The sequence below is a fragment of the Cherax quadricarinatus genome, chromosome 95, assembly GCF_038502225.1.
Source record: "Cherax quadricarinatus isolate ZL_2023a chromosome 95, ASM3850222v1, whole genome shotgun sequence".
NCBI lineage: Eukaryota > Metazoa > Arthropoda > Malacostraca > Decapoda > Parastacidae > Cherax > Cherax quadricarinatus.
In genome coordinates, this window is record NC_091386.1 from 6,900,129 (window position 1) to 6,927,986 (window position 27,858).

General features: G+C 43.2%; 1 protein-coding gene across 1 annotated transcript in view; it reads right to left on the reverse strand.

Annotated features, from left to right (window-relative positions):
- LOC128703880 (uncharacterized) overlaps positions 1–27,858 on the reverse strand; it is a 174,888-nt gene that overhangs the window by 63,865 nt on the left and 83,165 nt on the right. The window contains exons 5-6 of the mRNA XM_053798727.2: positions 26,656–26,838; positions 26,347–26,524 (exon numbers count right to left, since the gene is read on the reverse strand). Coding sequence (XP_053654702.2) covers positions 26,347–26,524; positions 26,656–26,838 — 361 coding nt within the window. The remainder of the gene's footprint in view (positions 1–26,346; positions 26,525–26,655; positions 26,839–27,858) is intronic.

A 27,858-nucleotide genomic window follows, 5' to 3' on the forward strand; every position in this document is an offset into this window, starting at 1 on the left:
TAAGAAGACGGCCAGTAACCTATACTCGGTTTAATGGATTGAAGTTTGTTACCGAGCATAGTAGATAGTCCATAAATGGGATACCTCTATATGAAACTGGTAGGTCATATACTGCTGACCGCCCAGCAGTGTCTGCCTGTTCATTGCCCTGTACGTCAACATGACCAGGGACCCAACAAAAAACAATATCTTTATGCTTGGTAAAGATGCGGCGTAGCCAAAGTTGGATATGGGGGACTAAGGGGTGAGGTGTATCAAATTTCTGTATAGCCTGTAAAGCACTAAGGGAGTCTGAGACCACCACAAATGATGACACAGACATAGATGCAATACGGATAAGTGCTGCAAGGATGGCATGCAATTCAGCAGTAAAAATACTAGCTGAAGATAGTAAATGTCCTCGTACAATGCTGTCTGGAAACACTGCTGCGAATCCTACTCCGTCAGAAGACTTAGAGCCATCTGTGTACACAGCAATGGCATGAGAATGAGAGTGAAAGTGGTCAAGAAAAAGAGAGCGGGAAGCGACCGTAGACAGTTGGGCTTTCGAGCAAGGGAGGGAGAAAGAACAGACTCGAACAGCTGGAACTTCCCAGGGGGGTAGGGAAAAGTGAGATGGTACATGAACATAGAAAGGTGGTAATTGAAGAGAAGACGAGAGCGAATGAAGGCGAAGAGAGAAGGGATGGAGTAAACAGGGGCAGCGAACAAATAAAGAATGTCTACTAATATCAGTGATCATTCTATAAATGGAAGGATTGTGGAGATCATGAGAGCGTACATAGTAGCGAAGGCAATGGGCATCACGGCGATCGGATAAGGATGGAACGTTCGCTTCTGCATAGAGGCTCTCAACAGAGGAAGAGCGAAAAGCACTGAGGCATAAACGTAATCCTTGGTGATAAGATAAGATTTCGTTCGGATTTTTAACCCCGGAGGGTTAGCCACCCAGGATAACCCAAGAAAGTCAGTGCATCATCGAGGACTGTAACTTATTTCCATTGGGGTCCTTAATCTTGTCCCCCAGGATGTGACCCACACCAGTCGACTAACACCCAGGTACCTATTTGCTGCTAGGTGAACAGGACAATAGGTGTAAGGAAACGTGTCGGAATTTCCACCCGCCGGGAATCGAACCCGGGCCCTCTGTGTGTGAAGCGGGAGTTTTAGCCACCAGATCACCGGGTTAAGGCTAGAGAGAGTAGCAGGAGATGCTGCTGAATAGATCTGGTCACCATAATCAAGTTTCGATAAAATGAGGGTGGAATGTAGGCGAAGGAGGGTTCGACGATCAGCTCCCCATGAAAGATGAGCAAGGGTTTTAAGAATGTTCAGCCGGCTGTGACAAGTTGCCTTCAGAGAGGTAATGTGAGGTTTCCAGGATAACCTACGGTCAAAGAGGAGGCCCAGAAACTTGACTATCACGTTCAGGGATACAGGAGCCACAGTTTTACAAAGGATGATCGGAGATGACAGAGCGTCTAGTGAAAGTAATTTGGTGGGTTTTAGTGCTGGAAAATTTAAACCTATGTGTGGTGGCCCAATTGAAAACACGGTCGACCGCATGATGGAGAGAAACTGTAATGAGGTGACAGTCAGCGCCTGCACAGGCAATAGCAAAGTCATCAACATAGAGTGATGACCAAATATTTGATGGAAGACTAGAGGCCAAATCATTAATAGCAAGGAGAAAAAGTGTTGTGCTCGCTCAGAACACATCCCAGGGGGGACACATTCAGCTTGGATAAAGTCCGGGGAGAGCACATTATTAACCCGAACATGGAAATGTCTATCAGTTAAAAAGTTCTTAAGGAAGGATGGTAGATTGCCTCGGAGGCCTAAGGAGTGGGCTTGGGCCAAAATATTATACCTCCAAGATGTGTCATGTGCCTTCTCAAGGTCAAAAAATATGGCAATAACTGAGTGGTTATTCGCAAAGGCATTACGAGCATACATATCCAAGCGTAGTAAGGGGTCTATGGTAGACCGTCCCTTATGAAAGCCATATTGACGAGTGGAGAGACTGTTGTGTGTCTCTAAATACCACACTAAACGTCTATTTACCAGCCGTTCCATCACTTTTCAAACTGCACTGGTAAGAGCAATGGTACGATAGTGGGAGGCTTCGTGTCCCGTAGTGCCTGGTTTGCGGAAAGGGAGAACAATGGCAAATTTCCACGGCTGTGGAAGAACTACTTGTGACCAAATAAGATTGAAAAGGCGTAATAGGACTGCAAGGGCTGACTGATGTAAATGTTGTAGCATACGAATATGAATGTCGTCGGGCCCAGCTGCCGATGATCGGCAAGCTGAGACTCTTGCCTCCAGTTCTTGAAGTGTAAAAGGCACATTATACTGTTCTTCTCTGAGTGAAGAAAAGTCCAAGGGTGCTAACTCTCTGGCAGACTTTGAGGAAAGAAACGAGGGGCATAGATGGAGCCCCTGAGAAATACGGACCAGATGTTTGCTATATCAACACCGGCAACCCACAGAACAGGAGCCGGGGCAGGAGAATATTTACCACTCAGTTTTCGTACATTTTTAGAGACTGCACTCATAGAGGAAGCAGAGGTGATGGCGGAGACAATCTCACCAGCAAGTGCGTTTAGTGTCGTGGATGACACGGCGAGCGATCGCACGCTTCTGCTTAAAATCAATAAGTCTCTCAGTGGTTCTATTGTACCAGTACCTGCCCCATGCAGTGCGTTTCAAATGTACTGCATGAGCACAAGCAGGAGAACACCAAGGCACGCATTTCTGAGAATGCCTGCCCGAAGTTTGGGGCTCTGGTGGCCTGGTGGTTAACGCTCTCGCTTCACACGGTGAGGGTCTGGGTTCGATTCCCAGCCAGAGTAGAAACATTGGACGTGTTTCTTTCCACCTGTTGTCTATGTTCCCCATCAGTAAAATGGGTACCTGGGTGTTAGTCGACTGGTGTGGGTCGCATCCTGGGACACTGACCTAAGGAGGCCTGGTCACAGACCGGGCCGCGGGGGCGTTGACCCCCGGAACTCTCTCCAGATAAACTCCAGAAACTCTCTCCAGATATAGAATGAGAAGCTGCGGTTAAAACGGAGGACGAGAAGAGGTGTAAAAGCTCATCAATGGAGGATGAAGAAGGAACCTCACTAAAAACAGTTGTGAGCAAAGGTTCCAATTTGCCTGATCAAATTGCCAGCGTGGGATACGAAGAGGTGGTGAATATGAAGGGGAAGTAAGAATGATTGGGAAATGATCGCTGTCATGTAAATCCGGGAGAACAGACCAGGCAAAGTCTAATGCGGCGGAGGAAGAGCAGACTGAGAGATCGATGCAAGAGTGTGTGTGAGTCTGAGGATCAGAATGGGTGCGAGTACCTGTATTTAAAACATGGAGGGGGTGGGTGGCAAGAAAAGCCTCTAACTGAATGCCACGGGAATCACAGTGAGACCCCTCCCAGAGGAAATGATGGGCATTAAAATCTCCAAGTAACAGAATCGGTGGTGGTAATGACGAAACAAGAAAGGCAATATCCGGAATAGATAATGCCCGAGAAGGAGAGAGATATAAAGAACATAGTGTATACCACCTATGCAAGTGGATATGGGCTGCTGTGTAATGCAGCAAAGTACGAACAAATAGCTGATGGTACTGAATATCAGTGTGTAGAAGAAGGGCACTTTCATTAAAGGTCCCATCAGGAAAAGGATCTGAAGAATACAATAAATTATAGCCTGAGATGGGAGAGATAACAGCAGAGTGCAATTTTGGTTCCTGTAAGCAAACACCAACAGGGGAAAACTGGGAGAGTAACATCTGAAGCTCACCCCGATTACCCCTGAGGCCATGTATATTCCACTGTAAATAGGCCATGATTGGCAATGATAAAGATACTTGAAATCCGCAGGTAAGGGTTCCTACGGACTAGAGGGGTTAGAAAAGTCCACATGCGGAGGCAGCAGAAAACGTTCAAGCAGTGAAGGAATGGTGCGCTGTGAAGAAAGGAGTTGCACAGATGGAGGAGAGGAGAGAGAAGGAACAGAGAGTGGATCAGTGTCCATTGATGGTTTGGTCTCTGCAATATATTCAGAGACTGCTTCAAGTGTTTCGGAATTCAGAGACGTCATATGGGAGACAATATTGGAGATGGTAGGGGGAGGATGAGTAAAGATTGAAACTGTAATGGACTGTACCAAGGTAGGGAGGGGCGAAAGGGTGGAGGGAACTGGAGAAGCGTGGAAGGGGACAGAAGAGGCAGAAACCTGGGAGGTGGCAGAAGAGGAAGAAACTTGAGAGGGAACAGGGGAGGTAGGTATAGTATGAGGAGGGTGAACCTCTACACTTGTTACAGAGCCAATGAGAGGGGAAGAACCCGGTACAGAGACAGGGAAGGTAAAATGACGTGGAAGAAGGGAAGGAGGGGTTAAAGGACCTTTTTTTGACTTCTGAGAAGTAGAGGGACGATTGGGAGGTGTCGTACGAGGTCTCGTCGATACTGAGGCTTGTGAGGGAGAACACGAAGAAGCGAGAACAGACTGAGGAGTTGAAGTAGGGACGTCTGAGCCTAGGACAGCAAAAGAATTAGATACAGGAGTGACTATGGGAGAAGTAACCACAGAGGAGGCTGTAGAAGATGGGACCCCAGAAGTGGGGGGATATTTTGAAACATGGGAATAAGAAACACGAGGTAGTCTCTTTCCTGGAGACGGAGATGAGAAACTGCCATGGCATAAGGGAGACCTTCTGCTTCTTTGAGGTAACGGATTTCCCGCTCATTTAACTAGACTTGGCATCGGCGAGAGTATGAAGGGTGAGCCTCATGACAATTAAGGCAAGAGGGAGGTCGACTGCAAGATGTATTAGAATGGTCATCGGAACCACAGACTGGGCATTCAGCTATGGATCTGCAATATTTCACTGGATGGCCAAATCGCCAGCAATTTCTACACTGTTGCAGTGTAGGGATCACCTTTCGAACTTGTAACTGATGTCCTGCTACATAAACTGAGGATGGGAGTTCACAGCTGTCAAAAGTTAAACGAGCCACATTGCTAGGGTATCGTCTCCGCCCGCGGGCAGGAAGAACATAAGTGTCTACCTTGAGGATTGGGAGATCTTAGAGTTCCAGCTGTTCAAGAATGTCATTGCCACATGTCTGAAAATTCTGTTGAACTATGGTATGGGGCAGAATGATGGTACCACTACAAGAATTGAGGGAATGATGTTTTTCAATAGTGACAGGAACAGTATCTATATGGGAAAGAAGAGAAAGATCATGAGCTTGGGTAGCATTTTGTACAGTGATGATGCACGTACCGCTCTTAAGAGCATGAAAAGAAATATCTTTACCAGCATGGCATAGGAGTGCCTTGCCAATACTGTGGTTGGAAAGATAGGCGGTAGAGGAAGTCAGTCGTAAAGTGAAGAATTTAGTTCATTGTGCAGTCTGAAACTGAGCGTGGAAAGGGAGTGCAGGATGTGTCGATCTTTTCTGAGAAGAACGAGAAGGTGGAGAAGTATCATCAGCATTAGCAGGTAATTGTCGTTGGCGTTTAGGCGTGGGACCAGAGTTGGTCCGATGTGGAACGGGCCGGCGATTCAAAAATTGCCGCACCATAGATGGAGAGGCTGGAAGCATAGTCAAAGGAGAGCAGAGGTCAGATAAATCAAAGGAGTCAGTCGAGACCTCAGTACCTGAAGCGGGTGAGGAAACAGCACCGGCAAGAGGTACAGAGGCATGAGGAGTGTCTGAAGAGTGGTCCAAAGACGAGGCGGGGTCAGAATGGGGTGCGGTATCAAGAAGAGGCCCGGGGGTAGCAGGTTCATAGATTGGGTTCTCCATGGCTAGGTTACTTCTTTCTTTTTGTTTTTAAGAAAAAAAAAATAAAATAAAATAAAAATAAAAAAAGAATAAAAAAAAGGGGGGACCGGGGAGGGATGGTTCCTAGGAGGAATGAAAGGGCCAGAAATCTCCCTCCATGCCCAAGAGGGCCTCAGCACCGCAAGTAGCGTAGATGCAGCATGGAACCCGTGCCATACCCTACCCATCATGCCAGTGAACCAGCATTCTGGGATAGCAACCTCACATCTGCCGAGCTACTTCAGTGGACAAAAGAGAGGGTGGCCGGATATCTGCCACAAAGCATACCCCCTTCGGCCACCACCCCCGGAATCTGAAAGGTGGCTTCCAGAGATACACCCGTCGCCCGAAAGATACCCAAAGCCACTCTCCGGGATACCGGAGAGGGATCAGAACATCCCCATGCGGTCCAGATTCCACGGCAAACTACGCCACCGCCAAGAACCTCAATGGAATGGGATGGACTCTGGTACCCTTTCCCCTACCTAGGAACTAGCGCACCTGTGGGAAAAATCCCGAAGGCCAAAAAGAGGAAGGGCAAAAGGGAGGGGTGGGGAGGAGGAGGAGGAAAAGGAAAAGGGGAGGATGGGACAGGGAAGGGGGGATTGGGGGGTAATTAGGTTCGGTCTGAGGAAGGAGACCGACAGGTCTAATTCCTCAGACCAAGAGCCTCTTCACCACGCCAAGGAACCCCCCTTGAAGAGGAGATGGAAGAATAGCATAGTGCTCAGAACAAATGCCTGGGGGACACCTTCAGCTTGGACGAAGTCCGGGAGAGCACATTATTAACCCGAACACGGAAATGTCTTTCAGTTAAGAAGTGCTGAAGGAAAAATGGTAGATTACCTTCGAGGCCTAAAGAGTGGGCCTGGGTCAACATGTTATATACCCAAGTTGTGTCATATGCCTTCTTAAGATCAAAAAAGATGGCAAAACTGAGTGATTATTGGCAAAGGCATGACGAACATATTTTTTTTTTTATTTAAAACTCAGGTACAAAATATATGGGTACATAATCAATATGTAACAAGATACAGGCAGTGAACAATAATCAACTGTGACTACACAAATACGGAAGAAGCACATATATAATGACATCAGAACTATTACAATATAAAAATTAAATACAGAGACATCAAGTGTGAACAAAAGGGTCTCCTAACTATAAAACATAACACACAGGGCATCCTGTGGAAAGGTTTACATTCCAACTGTTGCAAATTACCCTTAAGCGATCCATGCCTGATTACAACATACTGAAATAAAGAAATACGATAATCTCTTCGTGTCTTAAAAAATTCTACCACAAAAAGAAAGTCTACCGACCTGATTTTATAAATCTTATAACCCCTTTTTCTCTTCATGACAATTGCAATATAATCTGATGACCGACCCCAATATTATATATGTGTAAGTACATATTTTACTATACATAAAAACAAATAAAAAATAACATTCCCAAAAAGTATACTCATAAGAGTATAATTACCTTACAATACCATGATAAATACCATCGAATCTGATGTCCTTCCTTAGATCATATATGTTTAAATACATATTTTACAATATATAAAAAATGACAAGATTACATACCGGAAAATAAAACTCAGAGTATAATTATCATCCTACATGGCTACCCACACCTGCGTTAATACTTTTCCTTTATGTAAAAAACTTACAGACTTATACTAAACATGTTCCTATAAAAAACCATTCGACTCAACTCCCGTACATCACCTTTATTATTAAATAAAAGTTTCCCCTTCGAAAATCCACCGTCGACCATTCCCAAACTCGCTATCACACCAAATTGTCTTACTTTAAATAATACCACTTACGGCTTATGTTACACATTACTAAATAATGTCAGTAAGGTCACAGGATCTAACAAAAACCAACATAGATATATAATAATTGTGTCACATGACACTGTGGCTGTCTTAATAAGTTGTTAATATACATATACAGTGGACCCCCGGTTAACGATATTTTTTCACTCCAGAAGTATGTTCAGGTGCCAGTACTGACCGAATTTGTTCCCATAAGGAATATTGTGAAGTAGATTAGTCCATTTCAGATCCCCAAACATACACTTACAAACGCACTTACATAAATACGCTTACATAATTGGTCGCATTCGGAGGTGATCGTTATGCGGGGGTCCACTGTATACACAAACATATATATGCATAGATAAATAATATATATATATATATATATTATAGGTAGTAGGTTGGTAGACAGCAACCGCCCAGGGAGGTACTACCGTCCTGCCAAGTGAGTGTAAAACGAAAGCCTGTAATTGTTTTACATGATGGTAGGATTGCTGGTGTCCTTTTTTCTGTCTCATGAACATGCAAGATTTCAGGTACGTCTTGCTACTTCTACTTACACTTAGGTCACACTACACATACATGTACAAGCACATATATACACACCCCTCTGGGTTTTCTTCTATTTTCTTTCTAGTTCTTATTCTTGTTTATTTCCTCTTATCTCCATGGGGAAGTGGAACAGAATTCTTCCTCCGTAAGCCATGCGTGTTGTAAGAGGCGACTAAAATGCCGGGAGCAAGGGGCTAGTAACCTCTTCTCCTGTATATATTACTAAATTTAAAAGGAGAAACTTCAGTTTTTTCTTTTGGGCCACCCCACCTCAGTGGGATACGGCTGGTACGTTGAAAGAAGAAGAAGAAGATATATATATATATAAATATATATATATATATATATATATATATATATATATATATATATATATATATATATATATATATATAATATAATATATATATATATAATATATATATAATATATATATATATATATATATATATATAATATATATATATAATATATATATAATATATATATATAATATATATATAATATATATATATAATATATATATAATATATATATATATATATATATATATATATATATATATATATATATATATATATATATATATATATATATATATATATATATATATATATAATCGTGTATGCACCTGGAGAAGAGAGGAATGCAGAGGAGAGAGAGAGATTTTGGGAGATGTTAAGTGAATGTATAGGAGCCTTTGAACCAAGTGAGAGAGTAATTGTGGTAGGGGACTTGAATGCTAAAGTAGGAGAAACTTTTAGAGAGGGTGTGGTAGGTAAGTTTGGGGTGCCAGGTGTAAATGATAATGGGAGCCCTTTGATTGAACTTTGTATAGAAAGGGGTTTAGTTATAGGTAATACATATTTTAAGAAAAAGAGGATAAATAAGTATACACGATATGATGTAGGGCGAAATGACAGTAGTTTGTTGGATTATGTATTGGTAGATAAAAGACTGTTGAGTAGACTTCAGGATGTACATGTTTATAGAGGGGCCACAGATATATCAGATCACTTTCTAGTTGTAGCTATACTGAGAGTAAAAGGTAGATGGGATACAAGGAGAATAGAAGCATCAGGGAAGAGAGAGGTGAAGGTTTATAAACTAAAAGAGGAGGCAGTTAGGGTAAGATATAAACAGCTATTGGAGGATAGATGGGCTAATGAGAGCATAGGCAATGGGGTCGAAGAGGTATGGGGTAGGTTTAAAAATGTAGTGTTAGAGTGTTCAGCAGAAGTTTGTGGTTACAGGAAAGTGGGTGCAGGAGGGAAGAGGAGCGATTGGTGGAATGATGATGTAAAGAGAGTAGTAAGGGAGAAAAAGTTAGCATATGAGAAGTTTTTACAAAGTAGAAGTGATGCAAGGAGGGAAGAGTATATGGAGAAAAAGAGAGAAGTTAAGAGAGTGGTGAAGCAATGTAAAAAGAGAGCAAATGAGAGAGTGGGTGAGATGTTATCAACAAATTTTGTTGAAAATAAGAAAAAGTTTTGGAGTGAGATTAACAAGTTAAGAAAGCCTAGAGAACAAATGGATTTGTCAGTTAAAAATAGGAGAGGAGAGTTATTAAATGGAGAGTTAGAGGTATTGGGAAGATGGAAGGAATATTTTGAGGAATTGTTAAATGTTGATGAAGATAGGGAAGCTGTGATTTCGTGTATAGGGCAAGGAGGAATAACATCTTGTAGGAGTGAGGAAGAGCCAGTTGTGAGTGTGGGGGAAGTTCGTGAGGCAGTAGGTAAAATGAAAGGGGGTAAGGCAGCCGGGATTGATGGGATAAAGATAGAAATGTTAAAAGCAGGTGGGGATATAGTTTTGGAGTGGTTGGTGCAATTATTTAATAAATGTATGGAAGAGGGTAAGGTACCTAGGGATTGGCAGAGAGCATGCATAGTTCCTTTGTATAAAGGCAAAGGGGATAAAAGAGAGTGCAAAAATTATAGGGGGATAAGTCTGTTGAGTGTACCTGGTAAAGTGTATGGTAGAGTTATAATTGAAAGAATTAAGAGTAAGACGGAGAATAGGATAGCAGATGAACAAGGAGGCTTTAGGAAAGGTAGGGGGTGTGTGGACCAGGTGTTTACAGTGAAACATATAAGTGAACAGTATTTAGATAAGGCTAAAGAGGTCTTTGTGGCATTTATGGATTTGGAAAAGGCGTATGACAGGGTGGATAGGGGGGCAATGTGGCAGATGTTGCAAGTGTATGGTGTAGGAGGTAGGTTACTGAAAGCAGTGAAGAGTTTTTACGAGGATAGTGAGGCTCAAGTTAGAGTATGTAGGAAAGAGGGAAATTTTTTCCCAGTAAAAGTAGGCCTTAGACAAGGATGTGTGATGTCACCGTGGTTGTTTAATATATTTATAGATGGGGTTGTAAGAGAAGTAAATGCGAGGGTTTTGGCAAGAGGCGTGGAGTTAAAAGATAAAGAATCACACACAAAGTGGGAGTTGTCACAGCTGCTCTTTGCTGATGACACTGTGCTCTTGGGAGATTCTGAAGAGAAGTTGCAGAGATTGGTGGATGAATTTGGTAGGGTGTGCAAAAGAAGAAAATTAAAGGTGAATACAGGAAAGAGTAAGGTTATGAGGATAACAAAAAGATTAGGTGATGAAAGATTGAATATCAGATTGGAGGGAGAGAGTATGGAGGAGGTGAACGTATTCAGATATTTGGGAGTGGACGTGTCAGCGGATGGGTCTATGAAAGATGAGGTGAATCATAGAATTGATGAGGGAAAAAGAGTGAGTGGTGCACTTAGGAGTCTGTGGAAACAAAGAACTTTGTCCTTGGAGGCAAAGAGGGGAATGTATGAGAGTATAGTTTTACCAACGCTCTTATATGGGTGTGAAGCGTGGGTGATGAATGTTGCAGCGAGGAGAAGGCTGGAGGCAGTGGAGATGTCATGTCTGAGGGCAATGTGTGGTGTGAATATAATGCAGAGAATTCGTAGTTTGGAAGTTAGGAGGAGGTGCGGGATTACCAAAACTGTTGTCCAGAGGGCTGAGGAAGGGTTGTTGAGGTGGTTCGGACATGTAGAGAGAATGGAGCGAAACAGAATGACTTCAAGAGTGTATCAGTCTGTAGTGGAAGGAAGGCGGGGTAGGGGTCGGCCTAGGAAGGGTTGGAGGGAGGGGGTAAAGGAGGTTTTGTGTGCGAGGGGCTTGGACTTCCAGCAGGCATGCGTGAGCGTGTTTGATAGGAGTGAATGGAGACAAATGGTTTTTAATACTTGACGTGCTGTTGGAGTGTGAGCAAAGTAACATTTATGAAGGGATTCAGGGAAACCGGCAGGCCGGACTTGAGTCCTGGAGATGGGAAGTACAGTGCCTGCACTCTGAAGGAGGGGTGTTAATGTTGCAGTTTAAAAACTGTAGTGTAAAGCACCCTTCTGGCAAGACAGTGATGGAGTGAATGATGGTGAAAGTTTTTCTTTTTCGGGCCACCCTGCCTTGGTGGGAATCGGCCGGTGTGATAATAAAAAAAAAAAATAATATATATAATACATATATAATATATAATATATATAATACATATATAATATATAATATATATATTCTTTCTTCTTTCTTTCAACACACCGGCCGTATCCCACCGAGGCGGGGTGGCCCAAAAGGAAAAACGAAAGTTTCTCCTTTTACATTTAGTAATATATACAGGAGAAGAGGTTACTAGCCCGTTGCTCCCGGCATTTTAGTTGCCTCTTACAACACGCATGGCTTACGGAGGAAGAATTCTGTTCCACTTCCCCATGGAGATAAGAGGAAATAAACAAGAATAAGAACTAGAAAGAAAATAGAAGAAAACCCAGAGGGGTGTGTATATATGTGCTTGTACATGTATGTGTAGTGTGACCTAAGTGTAAGTAGAAGTAGCAAGACGTACCTGAAATCTTGCATGTTCATGAGACAGAAAAAAGGACACCAGCAATCCTACCATCATGTAAAACAATTACAGGCTTTCGTTTTACACTCACTTGGCAGGACGGTAGTACCTCCCTGGGCGGTTGCTGTCTACCAACCTACTACCTATATATATATATATATAATATATATATATATATATATATATATATAATATATATATATATATATATATAATATATATATATATATATAATATATATATATATATATATATATATATATATATATATATATATATATATATATATATATATAATATATATATATATATATATATATATATATATATATATATATATATATATATATATATATATATATATATATATATATATATATATATATATATGTATATATATATATATATATATATATATATATATATATATATATGCACACACACACATACACAAATACATACACAGACACACCGTTTATCATGCTTAACACAATTGAAAATTTTTTTGATAACATGTTTTTTGTCCTTGTATATACTGTAAAATACACAAAATATGAACAGTATGTAAAACCGACATGAGCTCGAATTAGTTGGTGTAGCCAAACGCTCATAATACGTTGATTATCCCATCTTTAGTCGTGCTACTGCACAGGACACTTTACCTTAATAATTCTTTGTTAAGCACAACACTAGTGTTGCACTACAGTTGCAACACTGTAGTGTTGCACTACAGTTGCAACATACCTCTCAAAAACAACACCACGTCTGACATAACCTTCCAAACCATACAAACTCTCCAGATAACCTTACCTCATGCACTCACCCTCCAATACTTATATATCTCCGCTAAAAAGGAAAACTGTCCCTTAAACTATACTTAGTGTGGCACATTAACGAGTCCCTTTACTGTAATATTTCTGTATGAGTCCAGAAAATGCGTTCTCCACTGTTCCCCATAAATGAGTTTATTTCTACATACTGTATGATATATTCCTGCCGCAATCGCCCTAATTCTAATCTCCCACCTTTGTCCCTCAATCCCCAAGAAAAATACAAGAAATCTGCCACTATGTACATAAGAGCTCTTCTCACGTCTTCAGAGACCCCTCTTACTTCGAATGTTAGGGCTCTCAGAATCTCTACATTACCCCCGCCCATCAACCTGAAAACTCTTGCCAGCCACAACCGTACCTCCCCCAACTCTTTACAGAAATAAACTGCATGAAAAGCTGTTTCCGGTTCCTCACACTTTTCGCATGTCGCTTCCCTCACCAAACCCATTACACACAAGGCAGACTTTGAAGCTAAAATTCCCATTATAAATCTATAAACTAACTCCCTCACCCTCGGCATTAATCTAAGCTTCCAGAAATCATACCAAATCTTACTCCAATCATACAAGGGGTATACCAATACCCCTTGCATGGTTTCCGGTTTCCTACTCATCTCCACCAACCTTCCCACCTTAAGTTTTGCTGCCTCTCCGACGACTAACAATAACCTGAGCATAGTCTTGCATTCAATTAATTCCTTTCCTCCCCACCACTGTCGCACATCCTCCATCACTTTCCCAACTCTTACCCCTCTCACCCCCCCTCCTGCACAAACCTCTGTTTTGCATACATGGCCTTTACTCTCGGCCCCAGTGCCAAAAGTCCTACTCCTCCTCTTCGTACATTTGATATGACCACCTCTTTACTGAGCCATGCCCTCCCAAAACCCCACACATAACGGAGCGCCCTCCTCTGTATCTCATGTATCTCCTGCACCCGTAAAGGATACACCACAGCAACATTCCACACTTTACTATACACCAATGAATTTATTATAATCGCCCTTTGCAATAAAGTAACATCCCCCGCTCTTAGGCTCTGTATCCTTTTCACTACCTTCTCTCCTACCAACTCCGAGTTCACTCGACGAGCCTCCTGCTCATCAGCCATATATAGAACTCCACAAATTTTCAACCGTTCTGCCTCTTCCCATCCAAACTCCAACCCCATTCCACCCCCCACCCAAGCACCTATCTCTAATAATTTTGATTTAGCTCTGTTGATGCTCATTCCTGATGCCCTCCCAAAAACCTTCAAGACCCTCCCTAACATTCTCAATCCTTCTACACCAGTGATCAGTACAGTTGTATCGTGCACATATCCTACCACCACATTAAACCCCACCCTCTCCCCATGTAAAATCCCCTTTCCCTCAATCATTTCATAAAACGGGTGCTGTATGCATGCAAACAAAATTCAAGACGTAGGACACCCCTGCCTCAGACACCTCTCCATTTCCAAAATCCTGCCCAACCTACCATTAATTTGCACTTGTATCACCGCCCCAGAATACAGTATCTCAACCCACTTTACAACTCCCTCACCAAAACCCAGACGTCTCGAACTGGCCCCCAGAAACTCCCTATTCACACCGTCATATGCATTCTCCCAATCAATACCTAAAATTCCACCCCCATTGCAACCCTTCTCGCCTCCTCCCGTCCCTTATGTTTATAAAAACCTGCTATACCTGGTTTAGCTTTATTTTCCCACCATTCCAAGATACTCGTCTCCTCCTTCCTGGCACCCCACAAATTTTGCCACCATTCACCAAACTCCACACTCACCACCTCACTCCTCACTAGTCTCGCATTTAACTTCCAAAACCCTGATTGTATCTTAACCACATCCCCCCAATCCAGCTCAGCCAAAACTGCCCTATGGTCAGGAAACCCCATGTCCACTGTTCTTACTTCCCTCACACTAACTGACTCCGATGAATAGATTCTATCTAAACGCACTGAATAACCTCTTCTGACAAAGGTAAACTCTATTCTCCAGGCCCCCCTCCCCTCACATCCCTAACCCCCGCATCCTGCAAAACATTGCGTAATGCCCCTAACACACACCCCGCCCCCCTCGGCTCCACGTCCCCCCCCCCCTTATGACAGTTCCAATCTCCTCCAATTATAGTGACTAAACCCCGTAAATGATACAACAAAATGTCTCTTACAAAATCCTCTTTTATTCTGACTGTGCTCTCCGCTGGCATGTAAACCCCTATAAAACATACTCTCGTTTCACCCCACTCACCATCCACCCTCACCACCCTCCCCCCCTCCACCCACTTTATTATATGTAAGGAACTGTTTTCCTTCACAACCACAGCCAATTCTCCTTTTAACCTCATAGACCCACTCACATATAACTTATAACCTTTCAGTAATAATGCACAGCCGAGCTTATAATTATGTTCTTGTATAAAACATACATCTACATTATACCTCCTGAGGAACCATTCCATCCAGACTTTTCACTTCATTCCTCAATCCATTTACATTAATTTTGCTACCTTGAATTACTTTAATAGCGGCAGCTTTCCCTTCCGCCTTGGTAGATGCCCTACTATACTTTCCTGGTGAAGAGGTTCTCGTTTGGCAGCCTACCTGTTCAACCCCTCTACCCCCCCCTTGTCTTTAGAACTATTCATCCCTTCATTACTATGGAAAATTTTATAGGGGTGATTACCTTTATGTACCTCAACATTACATGCATAGAAGTAAACTCATTGGGAGACAACCATATTGTTTACCGTAGTCACCCCGTGTAGACATGTGAGAAAACTTAACCCCCCCTGGTCACGGCAAGTGGTTCCTTCGACCTCACAATCTTATCCATATCTATCCAAGACCAGTGTGGATTGGATAGCACCCACAAGTACGGTGCTACTAATTAATTGTGGACTGTATAGATTATATTAGTGTAACTGAATGAAGGAAGGGGGTAGGTAGGTCACACATGGATATATCCATCAAGGAAAAACACTTGTACATAATCTCACCACTTACCAGATATTCTCTGGTGGTCACTTGATGTAGCTGGATCACTCATAACCTATCCAATTACAACATACCTAACTAGCCAGCATCAGTCTGCTATAACTAGAAGGGTTACTTAACTGTGGGTGATTGATACTCCTTATTTCCTCCATTCACCATGTCATTTCGATGTCCTGCTACACCCACACGGTTCTTATTCCAGCAGGACAAGGTATCCGTTGGTTTGTCCCGGTTTAGAAGTTGTGACTCAATAAACTTCACTTTCCTCGTCACGGGAACAACGTGGTCTAGCGTGTTCACTCGGAGCAAGGCGACTTATTTCACTTCACGCATTCTCTTAACTTAGCGTTATTATCATTAATTACATTACAATTCACAAGACAATTTAATGTCTCAAAATTATTATACACATTAGAGATCACTCCATTAAGATCTGAGACCGATGAGTGATGATTAAACCAAGGGTAATTTTCCCCGGGACACAGTCCATGGCGATGCGCCAGTCACCCGGTCCTACCCTTATTCACTCGTTTTACCACTATTACGGTGGTCCCGTAAATCACGTTCCCTCACTCTCCACCAGGAACAGTTACGACACTTCCTATTATGAAATGAGGCCTATATTAATCCTTAGGCCGCCGTGAGCGCCAATATCCTGGTTCCATGCTTTCCCAGCCTCCTCACTACATTCAAAACACTGCCGCCTCCCCCATGCCCCGGGTCGACCTCTTCCCCCGCACATCCGCGCATACGCAAAGGGAACTCTCGGTTCTATCCTATTTTCAAATACATTTTTGACCCATATCGACACATTAAACACCTATTAGGCACTATAGCTTCAGAAAATTAAAATATTTTCCACAATTACCCTTCCCCTCTCTCCCCGTTTGGCTCACTGTTACGCGCCCCTACTTCACTCCATATACAAAAATAAAAGGCCTGGTTAAAATAAGTTCTGTAATAATATATCGCGAACCACTTTATTACTAGCTAGATAAAGCAGGTTCGACTATATATTATTATCGGGTACAGTATGAATCATCAAAAGTACTCTCATTGTATTATACTGTATTATATTATATTATTATTAGGTTAGGTATTACGAATGTGTAACCACTACTGTAGTGACCAATTGGTGGTTCTAGAATTGACGCCACGCGTCGCCTTCTGGCCGAGCTGAAGTCATACTATGAAGTAGTTGAGTGAGTCAGTCAGCTCCTAGCTCTGACTCGGTACGGGTCTTCAACCTAAAGCTTAAACTAAAACTTTATACCAAGTCTATTGTCTTGCCTTTGCCATTAGTTTCCTGAAGTCTGGTAATTCATGTCACTTATGAAAGATAACTATTTCGTTACCCCAGACCTTTCTAAAAGAGTTAAATGGTGAGATTAGAAGATTATTAATTGAAATTATTGTAACATACTCTGTTAATGAGAATTTGAACGTAAGATTGGGTTTCTTGCTGTATAGTATTTCATTTATAATTGCTTGTGGTTATTTTAATTCACTAACCAAATACCAATGAAGCTAAATGATTGGTAATAAAATAAAACTAACAAAAAAAATGGAGTTATTTGTGCCCCTATTGTTACGGTGAAGATTAAGTCGTAACACTCACTTCCTTTTTCCAAGACTTTACCCCTGATCTCTGTCCTGGAGTGAGAACGTCGTTCATCTCCGACGTTCCAGCCGATCGCTTACGCAAACTTCCGTCACCACACACTTCATCTCTCGTTCCCTCCCTATGTACTTCTGCCACAACTGTGTGCACAGTGCCATTAGTGCGCAAATTTTCCCCAACCACCAAATCATTATGTGATGTCACCGACATGTGTGTACTCCTTGCTTCCTCCAGACCACCCTCAACTTCACTTAGAAAGGAGTTTATAACCTCCAGCAATCCATCCTGTGGTCCTTCACACTCGTCATCACTCGTTCTCGTCGTCGCTGATGCAGTCTCTGTGTCAACCGGTAACGTTACACATTCGTTCATTGCCTCTTCTGCCTTATCAACTTCCTCACTCCAACGACAAGGTGTCATTTTGGGGAGTACCCCAGACTCCGACGCCTCTATACCTTGCTGCCGACTTATAGGCAATGGTATCGGATCCCTCCTTCCTGCTTTCGTATGGCATTGGGCTGCCATATGGTCATAAGACCCACACAATCTGCATGTCTTCCTCTGTCCTGAGTAATACACGTAGACCTGAGTCCTGAAGACGTCCAGTAGCACATACGATGGAATTGGCTGCCGTAAGGTCATTTTCAGTGTAAATGATCCCTCAGGCAACCCCTCATAAGGTCCATTTTTCCATAGTTACGAAAACTGCTACCACATCATGCTCTGTTGCCTCAAATGGTACATTCCTTACTTTTACCCACGTCATGTAACTCGACACATCATGGAGGTATACCTCCACTGCAGTGTTCACGGCCAGTCTTCTCTCTTGATATTTGTTAACGATGCTAGAGTAGAAGCCGGCCTCCTTAAACTCGATGAAGATCCTTGTAATTCCATTTATGGCTACTCCACACAATTCGTCATTTGGTATGCCATATACCTTGCCGATGATCGTAGGCAGGAGCACCTGCATCGCTGAACTTGTAAGCGTTCCACGAACCAATTCGACACACACCGTATTTACATGGCGACCATGTCTATCCACCATTTTGAATATTCAAAACAGGGAAAACTGCGCAGAAAGCCAGCCTAGACAGGAGTGTCTGCGCAGCAGGTCCACACGGCCCGAGAGCGATGCGAACAATGAACATACATATTGAAGTGAAGGGGTGAATAATAGAACGGCCCTTACGAAAGCCATATTGACTAATGGAGAGACTATTGTATCTCTAAATACTACATCAATCGTCTATTTACCAGACGTTCCATCACCTTGCACACAACACTGGTAAGAGCAATGGGACCATAGTGGGAGGCATCATGTTCCATAGTACCTGGTTTACGGAAAGGGAGAACAATGACAGATTTCCACAGCTTGGGAAGAACGGCTTGCTAACAAATAAAATTAATTAAACCATACCACGGGTGGGGTTTGAACCCGCGGTCAGAATCAAAACTCCAGACCGTCACATTAGCCACTGGGCTAACGCGGACAGTGGTGCCTATGCTAACCTTCCTATGGTGTAGAAATATACCTTGTTGGATGAATCTTGTTGAAGCTAGCTGGCCCAGTGGCTAACGCATCGGTCTGGAGTTTTGAGACTAACCACGAGTTCAAATCCCACCTGTGGTATGATTTGTTTGCAATTGTGTCATTACAATTTGTGAGTCAAGTAAAATTAAATAGGTATAATAGGAGAGCAAGGGCTGACTGATGTAAATGCTGGAGCATACGAATGTGAATGCCGTCAGGCCAAGCTATCTATGATCGACAAGTGGTGTGTGTTGACTCCAATTCCAGAAGTGTAAAAGCCACAATGCAAGACTCTTCTCTACTAATAGAAAAGTCTAAGGGCTCAAACTTTATGGCAGACTTTGAAGAAAGAAACGAGGGGCATAGCTGGAGCCCTTGAAAGATACGGACAAGACAAGTACCGATTTCAGTGGCAACGTCAAGAGGGTGTACGATAGCGACACCGGCAACCTGAAGAACAGAAGCCGTTTAGAGAGGGTATTTGCCACTCATTTTCTGTACTTTTTTCTAGACTGCGCTTATACACGAAGTTGAAGTGATGGTAGAAACAATCCCATTTAGCTTCATGGATGACACGGCGGGCGACTGCTGCAGTCTGCTTAAAATCAAGGAGGCGCTCTGTGGTTTTATTGTACCTATATCTGCCCCAGGAAGTGCACTTCAGACGTACTGCACAAGCACAGGCAGGAGACCACCAAGGCACGCACTTCTGAGAATGCCTGCCCGAGGTTTGGGGTACAGAATGTGAAGCTGCAGTTAAAACTGAGGTCGAGACAAGGCGTAACAGCTCATCAATGGAGAATGAAGAAGGATCCTCACGAATAACAGTTTGACGCTAGTAAAGGTCCCAAATTGAGAGATCAATCCAAAAGTGAGGGAGTACGAGGGTCAAAATGGGAGTACCCGTGTATTTAAAGCATGAAGGGATAGAGAAGTGAGAAAAGCCTCTAACTGAATGCACCAAGATGATAGAGGGAAATTGGGATGTTTCCATCTAGGTAATCACTTGCTCGGGTATTGGTGCCTGGAATTTTAAAGGCGAGACCAGATCTTATGGTTGAGAAGTCATTTATCATGTTAGCTGTATCAACAGGCTGGAGGTGCAGTTTGTTTGATTTAGTTAGAACAATATCTCTAGCTTTGTTCAGTTTATGGGTGTCTAGGATCTGAGTGTGTCTTCCAGGTCTGTTTTATATCTCCTCTCATTTCGGTGAATCTATTAGAATAGTAAGAGATAAGATAAGATAAGATTTCGTTCGGATTTTTAACCCCGGAGGGTTAGCCACCCAGGATAACCCAAGAAAGTCAGTGCGTCATCGAGGACTGTCTAACTTATTTCCATTGGGGTCCTTAATCTTGTCCCCCAGGATGCGACCCACACCAGTCGACTAACACCCAGGTACCTATTTGCTGCTAGGTGAACAGGACAACAGGTGTAAGGAAACGTGTCGAAATGTTTCCACCCGCCGGGAATCGAACCCGGCCCTCCATGTGTGAAGCGGGAGCTTTAGCCACCAGGCCACCGGGCCACCTACAGTTCCTTAGACTTTCTTACACTGGTGTTTGGTTGATGACCAGGTGGTCATCAACCAAATCTTTAAATGGGCCGCAGAAAACAATATGAAGTTCAACAATGAGAAATTTTAACTACTCGGACATAGAAAACGTGAGTATAAAACAAATTCCAATCATACAATAGAATGATTATGTCAGAGGATCTCATTCTCAAAGACCACAACATTGTATCAATCGTATCTGCTAGAAAAATGACAGGATGGATAATGAGAAACTTCAGGTCGTTTGTTCTGTATAGGTTGGAATGTTGCTGCACACTAACAGCACCTTTCAAGCCAGGTGAAATTGCTGACCTAGAAAATGTACAGATAACCTACATGGCATGCATAACTGTGATAAAATACCTTAATTACAGGGAATGCTTGAGGTTCCTTAACTTGTACTCCCTAGAATGCAGGTGAGAGAGATACATGATTATATACACTTGGAAAATTCTAGAGGGATTAGTACTAATCACTGCCTATGAAAGCAAAAGACTCGGCAGATGATGCAACATCCCCCCAATGAAAAGCAGGGGTGTCACTAGCATGATAAGAGACAACACAATAAGTGTCAGGGGCCCAAGACTGTTAAACTGCCTCCCAGCACACATAAGGGGGATAACCAATAGACTCCTGGCTGTCTTCAAGCAGACTGGAGTGGAGTGGAACCACAGTCGATGGCCTCCACTCCAAACCAACAGATACAGATACTAATGCCGGAAAAAATCCCCCCCCCAGTACCAACAATACCACCAGTCCGATAACATTCTTCTTTGCAAATATACAGGGTCTAAAGCCAGCAACAAACAACAAAATACCTTTCATCCGTGGACTGCTTGCAGAGGCAAAGGCAATGTTCGCGGCTTTCACTGAGACCCACATAAAGGATCACTTGGACAACGAAATATGGATCCCAGGTTACAACCTATACAGATGTGACAGAATGAACAGGCAAAGGGGGGGGGGTTGGTCTGTACATTGCAAAGTCACTTGTTTGCACAGAACTGCTAAATGCCTCAAATGATGTAGTGGAAGTTTTAGCAGTAAAGGTCGAGAACCAAAACCTAGTCATTGTGGTAGTCTACAAGCCTCCGGATGCAACATCCCAGCAATTCCAGGAACAGCTGTTAAAAATTGACCACTGTCTGGAAAACCTTCCAGCTCCTGCACCCAACATCTTGCTCCTGGGGGATTTCAACTTAAGGCACCTAAAATGGAGGAATATAGCAAATAATATTGTTGCAGTAATAACACCAGGAGGCAGCTCTGGTGAAAACTCGCACTCACGCGAGCTTTTAAATCTCTGCACAAAATTCAATTTAAACCAGCAAATAATAGAGCCTACTAGACTGGAGAATACACTAGACCTCATCTTCACTAACAATGATGATCTGATAAGAAATGTCACCATATCAAAAACAATATACTCAGATCACAACATAATTGAGGTTCAGTCATGTATGCGTGGAGCCCCAGACCGACATAATGAGATTAGTCACGAGGGAGCATTCACCAAATTCAACTTCAATAACAAAAACATAAAGTGGGACCAAGTAAACCAAGTCCTAACCGATATAAGCTGGGAAGATATACTAAGCAACACAGACCCCAACTTATGCCTAGAACAGATTAACTCGGTGGCACTCGATGTATGCACAAGGCTTATTCCTCTAAGAAAAAGGAGGAGTAGATCTAAAACAGAAAGAGACAGGCGCTCCCTTTACAGGCGACGGAAAAGAATAACAGAGCGGCTAAAAGAGGTCAATATATCTGAAATGCGTAGGGAGACACTGGTCAGAGAAATAGCAAGCATCGAACTTAAGCTAAAAGAATCCTTTAGGAATCAGGAATCGCGGGAAGAACTAAAAGCCATAAATGAAATCGAAAGAAACCCAAAGTATTTCTTCTCCTATGCCAAATCAAAATCGAGAACAACGTCCAGTATTGGGCCCCTACTTAAACAAGATGGGTCCTACACAGATGACAGCAAGGAAATGAGTGAGCTACTCAAGTCCCAATATGACTCAGTTTTTAGCAAGCCGCTAACCATACTGAGAGTCGAAGATCAAAATGAATTTTTTATGAGAGAGCCACAAAATTTGATTAACACAAGCCTATCCGATGTTATCCTGACGCCAAATGACTTCGAACAGGCGATAAATGACATGCCCTTGCACTCTGCCCCAGGGCCAGACTCATGGAACTCTGTGTTCATCAAGAACTGCAAGAAGCCCCTATCACGAGCCTTTTCCATCCTATGGAGAGGGAGCATGGACACGGGGGTCGTCCCACAGTTACTAAAAACAACAGACATAGCCCCACTCCACAAAGGGGGCAGTAAAGCAACAGCAAAGAACTACAGACCAATAGCACTAACATCCCATATCATAAAAATCTTTGAAAGGGTCCTAAGAAGCAAGATCACCACCCATCTAGAAACCCATCAGTTACACAACCCAGGGCAACATGGGTTTAGAACAGGTCGCTCCTGTCTCAACTATTGGATCACTACGACAAGGTCCTAAATGCACTAGAAGACAAAAAGAATGCAGATGTAATATATACAGACTTTGCAAAAGCCTTCGACAAGTGTGACCATGGCGTAATAGCGCACAAAATGCGTGCTAAAGGAATAACAGGAAAAGTCGGTCGATGGATCTATAATTTCCTCACTAACAGAACACAGAGAGTAGTCGTCAACAGAGTAAAGTCCGAGGCAGCTACGGTGAAAAGCTCTGTTCCACAAGGCACAGTACTCGCTCCCATCTTGTTCCTCATCCTCATACTTGACATAGACAAGGATGTCAGCCACAGCACCGTGTCTTCCTTTGCAGATGACACCCGAATCTGCATGACAGCGTCTTCCATTGCAGACACTGCAAAGCTCCAGGCGGACATCAACCAAATCTTTCAGTGGGCTGCAGAAAACAATATGAAGTTCAACGATGAGAAATTTCAATTACTCAGATATGGTAAACATGAGGAAATTAAATCTTCATCAGAGTACAAAACAAATTCTGGCCACAAAATAGAGCGAAACACCAACGTCAAAGACCTGGGAGTGATCATGTCGGAGGATCTCACCTTCAAGGACCATAACATTGTATCAATCGCATCTGCTAGAAAAATGACAGGATGGATAATGAGAACCTTCAAAACTAGGGAGGCCAAGCCCATGATGACACTCTTCAGGTCACTTGTTCTATCTAGGCTGGAATATTGCTGCACACTAACAGCACCTTTCAAGGCAGGTGAAATTGCCGACCTAGAAAATGTACAGAGAACTTTCACGGCGCGCATAACGGAGATAAAACACCTCAATTATTGGGAGCGCTTGAGGTTCCTAAACCTGTATTCCCTGGCACGCAGGAGGGAGAGATACATGATTATATACACCTGGAAAATCCTAGAGGGACTAGTACCGAACTTGCACACGATAATCACTCACTATGAAAGCAAAAGACTTGGCAGACGATGCACCATCCCCCCAATGAAAAGCAGGGGTGTCACTAGCACGTTAAGAGACCATACAATAAGTGTCAGGGGCCCGAGACTGTTCAACTGCCTCCCAGCACACATAAGGGGGATTACCAACAGACCCCTGGCAGTCTTCAAGCTGGCACTCGACAAGCACCTAAAGTCAGTTCCGGATCAGCTGGGCTGTGGCTCGTACGTTGGTTTGCGTGCAGCCAGCAGCAACAGCCTGGTTGATCAGGCTCTGATCCACCAGGAGGCCTGGTCACAGACCGGGCCGCGGGGGCGTTGACCCCCGGAACTCTCTCCAGGTAAACTCCAGGCTCTGGACAAGCACCTAAAGTCAGTACCTGACCAGCTGGGCAGTGGTTCGTACATTGGGTTACGTGTAGCCAACAGTAACAGCCTGGTTGATCAGGCCCTGAGCCACCATAAGGCCTGGTCACAGACTGGGCCACGGGGGCAATGACCCCCAGAACCCTCTCCAGGTATACTAGCTTGGTGAGGACTGACGTAGTGAGTTTAATAAATTCAATGGTATTTCTTATCGATGGATCTTAGAATGCTGTTAGCAAGCCATGGGTAACTCAGTCGTTTATTAGTGATGTTTAGCTTTTATGGGACAATGCGAAATTGTCTTCCTACGGGGGCGTTGACCCCTGGAACTCTCTCCAGGTAATACCATCAGCAATAGAAAATTCTGTAGGCCAGTCAACCGAGCTTAGCTCTGCAGTGAAGTTACTTACTGAAGCCTCATCATGGAGTCGAAAAGAGAATTTACAATGTTTGTTAGGAGGAAGGTAAGGTAGTGGATAGTGTTGTCTGATTATTCCTAATTTAGGGGGAACTAGTATATTTGTCCATAAAAGGTCAATTATGGTTGCACGCATCTCAGTTAGCCTTACTGGTTTTGTTATACGATTTCGTTCGGATTTTTAACCCCAGAGGGTTAGCCACCCAGGATAACCCAAGAAAGTCAGTGCGTCATCGAGGACTAACTTATTTCCATTGGGGTCCTTAATCTTGTCCCCCAGGATGCGACCCACACCAGTCGACTAACACCCAGGTACCTATTTGCTGCTAGGTGAACAGGACAACAGGTGTAAGGAAACGTGTCGAAATGTTTCCACCCGCCGGGAATCTAACCCGGGCCCTCCGTGCGTGAAGCGGGAGCTTTAGCCACCAGGCCACCGGGCCACTGTAAAGATCACCGGGCCTTTAAAGGCCACCTGGAGTTTACCTGGAGAGGGTTTCGGGGGGTCAACGCCTCCGCCCCTGGTTAGTCATCTCTTAGGTCAAAGTTAATGTTGAAGTCTCCAGCTAGAAGCAGATGGCGCTTGTTTATTTGTTTACTAATGTTTCTAGTTTGTCACAAAGTCGGGATATTAGTATGAGGCATCCTGTACATGGCACGAATTGTTATAGGAGTCAATGTTTTTTTACAGAGAAATTTGCAAATATATATTCACCATATTCACCACTAACAAGTTGTGATACAACATGATAGATCGTTAAAATAATAAACAGTGAAACTACCTCCAATTTGTTCTGGCCTGCAGCTGTAAATTGCTGTGTATCCTGGTAGTGTGTAGATGTTTATTGTGTCTTGCTTAAGCAAGGTTTTAATAAGAAAAACACAGAAGTTTGTCTTTAATGAACCTAAGAGTGCCAGGAGGTCATCATAGTGTTTACTTAGGGATCTAATGTTGTAATTCAAAATTGTAATATTTCTGGCGTTTCTGTGGACAGTAATGGCTTCTGTTACCTTGAGTACACCTGGAGTGTGTTTCAGGGGTCGCAGCACCCGCTGCTTGGTCTGAGACCAGGCCTTGTGGTGGATCAGGGTCTAATGAACCAGGCTGTTACTGTGGCCGCATGCAAACTGACTTACGAACCACAACCCGGCTGTTGCTGTGTTGTAAAGACAGTTACTGCCAGATAAATGTTGATTGCGATGTAGGTTATGTAGATTTAGATCCTTGTCGATGTCAGTATTTAGGTTAACTGGTAAATATATAAATTATAATTAATTGAAGAAGGGTGATAAGAGGTAACAATAATATCTGTAATATACACATCTCAGTGTATATATCAAGTGTGTTGGATAAACCTCGAGTGCGTTCCATTAAACACAGAGGATAGAAGGGATAGGAAGAAGGAAAAGGTGAGTAAAGGAGAATGTTCATAGGAACAGGTGGAATTCAACACCTTTTCTTCGGGTACCTGAAGACCATAAGAGTGTTCTTAAAATGTGCTATGTCGACCATAGCTCTTAACTTCTCGGCCACTTTGTCTGTCACTAGACCCCGGGACAGCATTTCCTTCCTGATGTAGTCATTGGAGTGGCAGTTGACATGGCCATGTCCCGGTTGTCCCAGCACCGCCCACGACAACACCACACCTGGAACACAGGTCATTCTAGGTCAAGAAGACACCACTCAAACCTGCAATAGGTCAGTTTAGGTCAAGGGGAATACCCACAACACTTGCAGGTGTAGCAAAGGCAAGAAACCAACAACTAGGAAGACTCACCTACACACGCATGTTTAACGAGGTTGTCTAAAAAGTTCTTTTCTCCTGACTGAGGGATGTGTTCGCCCACCTCCAGGCTCATCACCCAGTCAAAAGGACCTCCGAGGTTGACGGGACTCGAAAGGTCCACGTATGCTATCTTCCCTCTGGTAAACTCATCAATGTTTGCCGCTCCGTCCCAACCTGGAGAGATAAAAGGTCGCAAAAGGAATAAAAAAAGACTTAATACCGTAACTGGAACAAGACACAAATACCCTGGACATTTTTGAAAAAGGTTTCAAGGTAGTCTTCTTACGGTTAATAGTCTAAGGCGGCAGGTAGTTTAAAAAGGCATTATGTTTACGAGGGAAATGGTATAAAATGTCCTTTCGTAGGACAAACACACACATGCAGTAAAATGCGATCCTTTGACAATGTTTCGCCCACATGGTAAGTTTTATTAAATCTCAAACAGATCTACCTGGGGAGAGGACGAGCCTATATTAGTGTGTGAAGATCAACCTCTATCAGGACGTTTCGCTCAAGACTGCACTTCTATCTAGTGTATAACTGATAAAAGACCTGTCTTGACCGGAACGTTGCAAGGAGGGTTCCTCTAGTTAAATATGTTTATTATGCACCCCATCATACCTATCCTGTGGGCGGTAGTCAAAGGATTACAGAGGTACATAATGGGTCCAGGGGCTGTACCCCAAAGTTCTGACGGCTGAACATGTTACAAAGGTAATGAATTATCTACACGTCTAAACATGATCACAATCGTGACCAAATTACAAAGAAATGAGCCATTCATACGTCCACACCCAGTCACAACTGTATTGAGTTATTAGTGCAAATAGTAACTGGGTCACACAGACACACAGAGGAGCTGTGAATCGACCCCTGCAACCATAAATAGGCGAGCACGCACATAGAACTCCACCCCTACAGAAACTTCCCCATAGTTCCTCGCCAGGTCTCCCGCTACCCCAACCCCAATGTTCTCCCTAGACCACAGATTTAGAAAAGAAATTGAAGGTTTGGTATACGACTGCAGATGGAATAAATAAATGTGAGGAGCGGCATGGAAGAATCAAGGAGACGTCCTCAGACATCATAGCACTCACAGAAACGAAACCCACCGGGATAACAGACTCAATCTTCCCACCTGCATATCAGATCCTGAGGAAAGATAGAGGGAGCAGATGGGAGTAGTTGCACTGC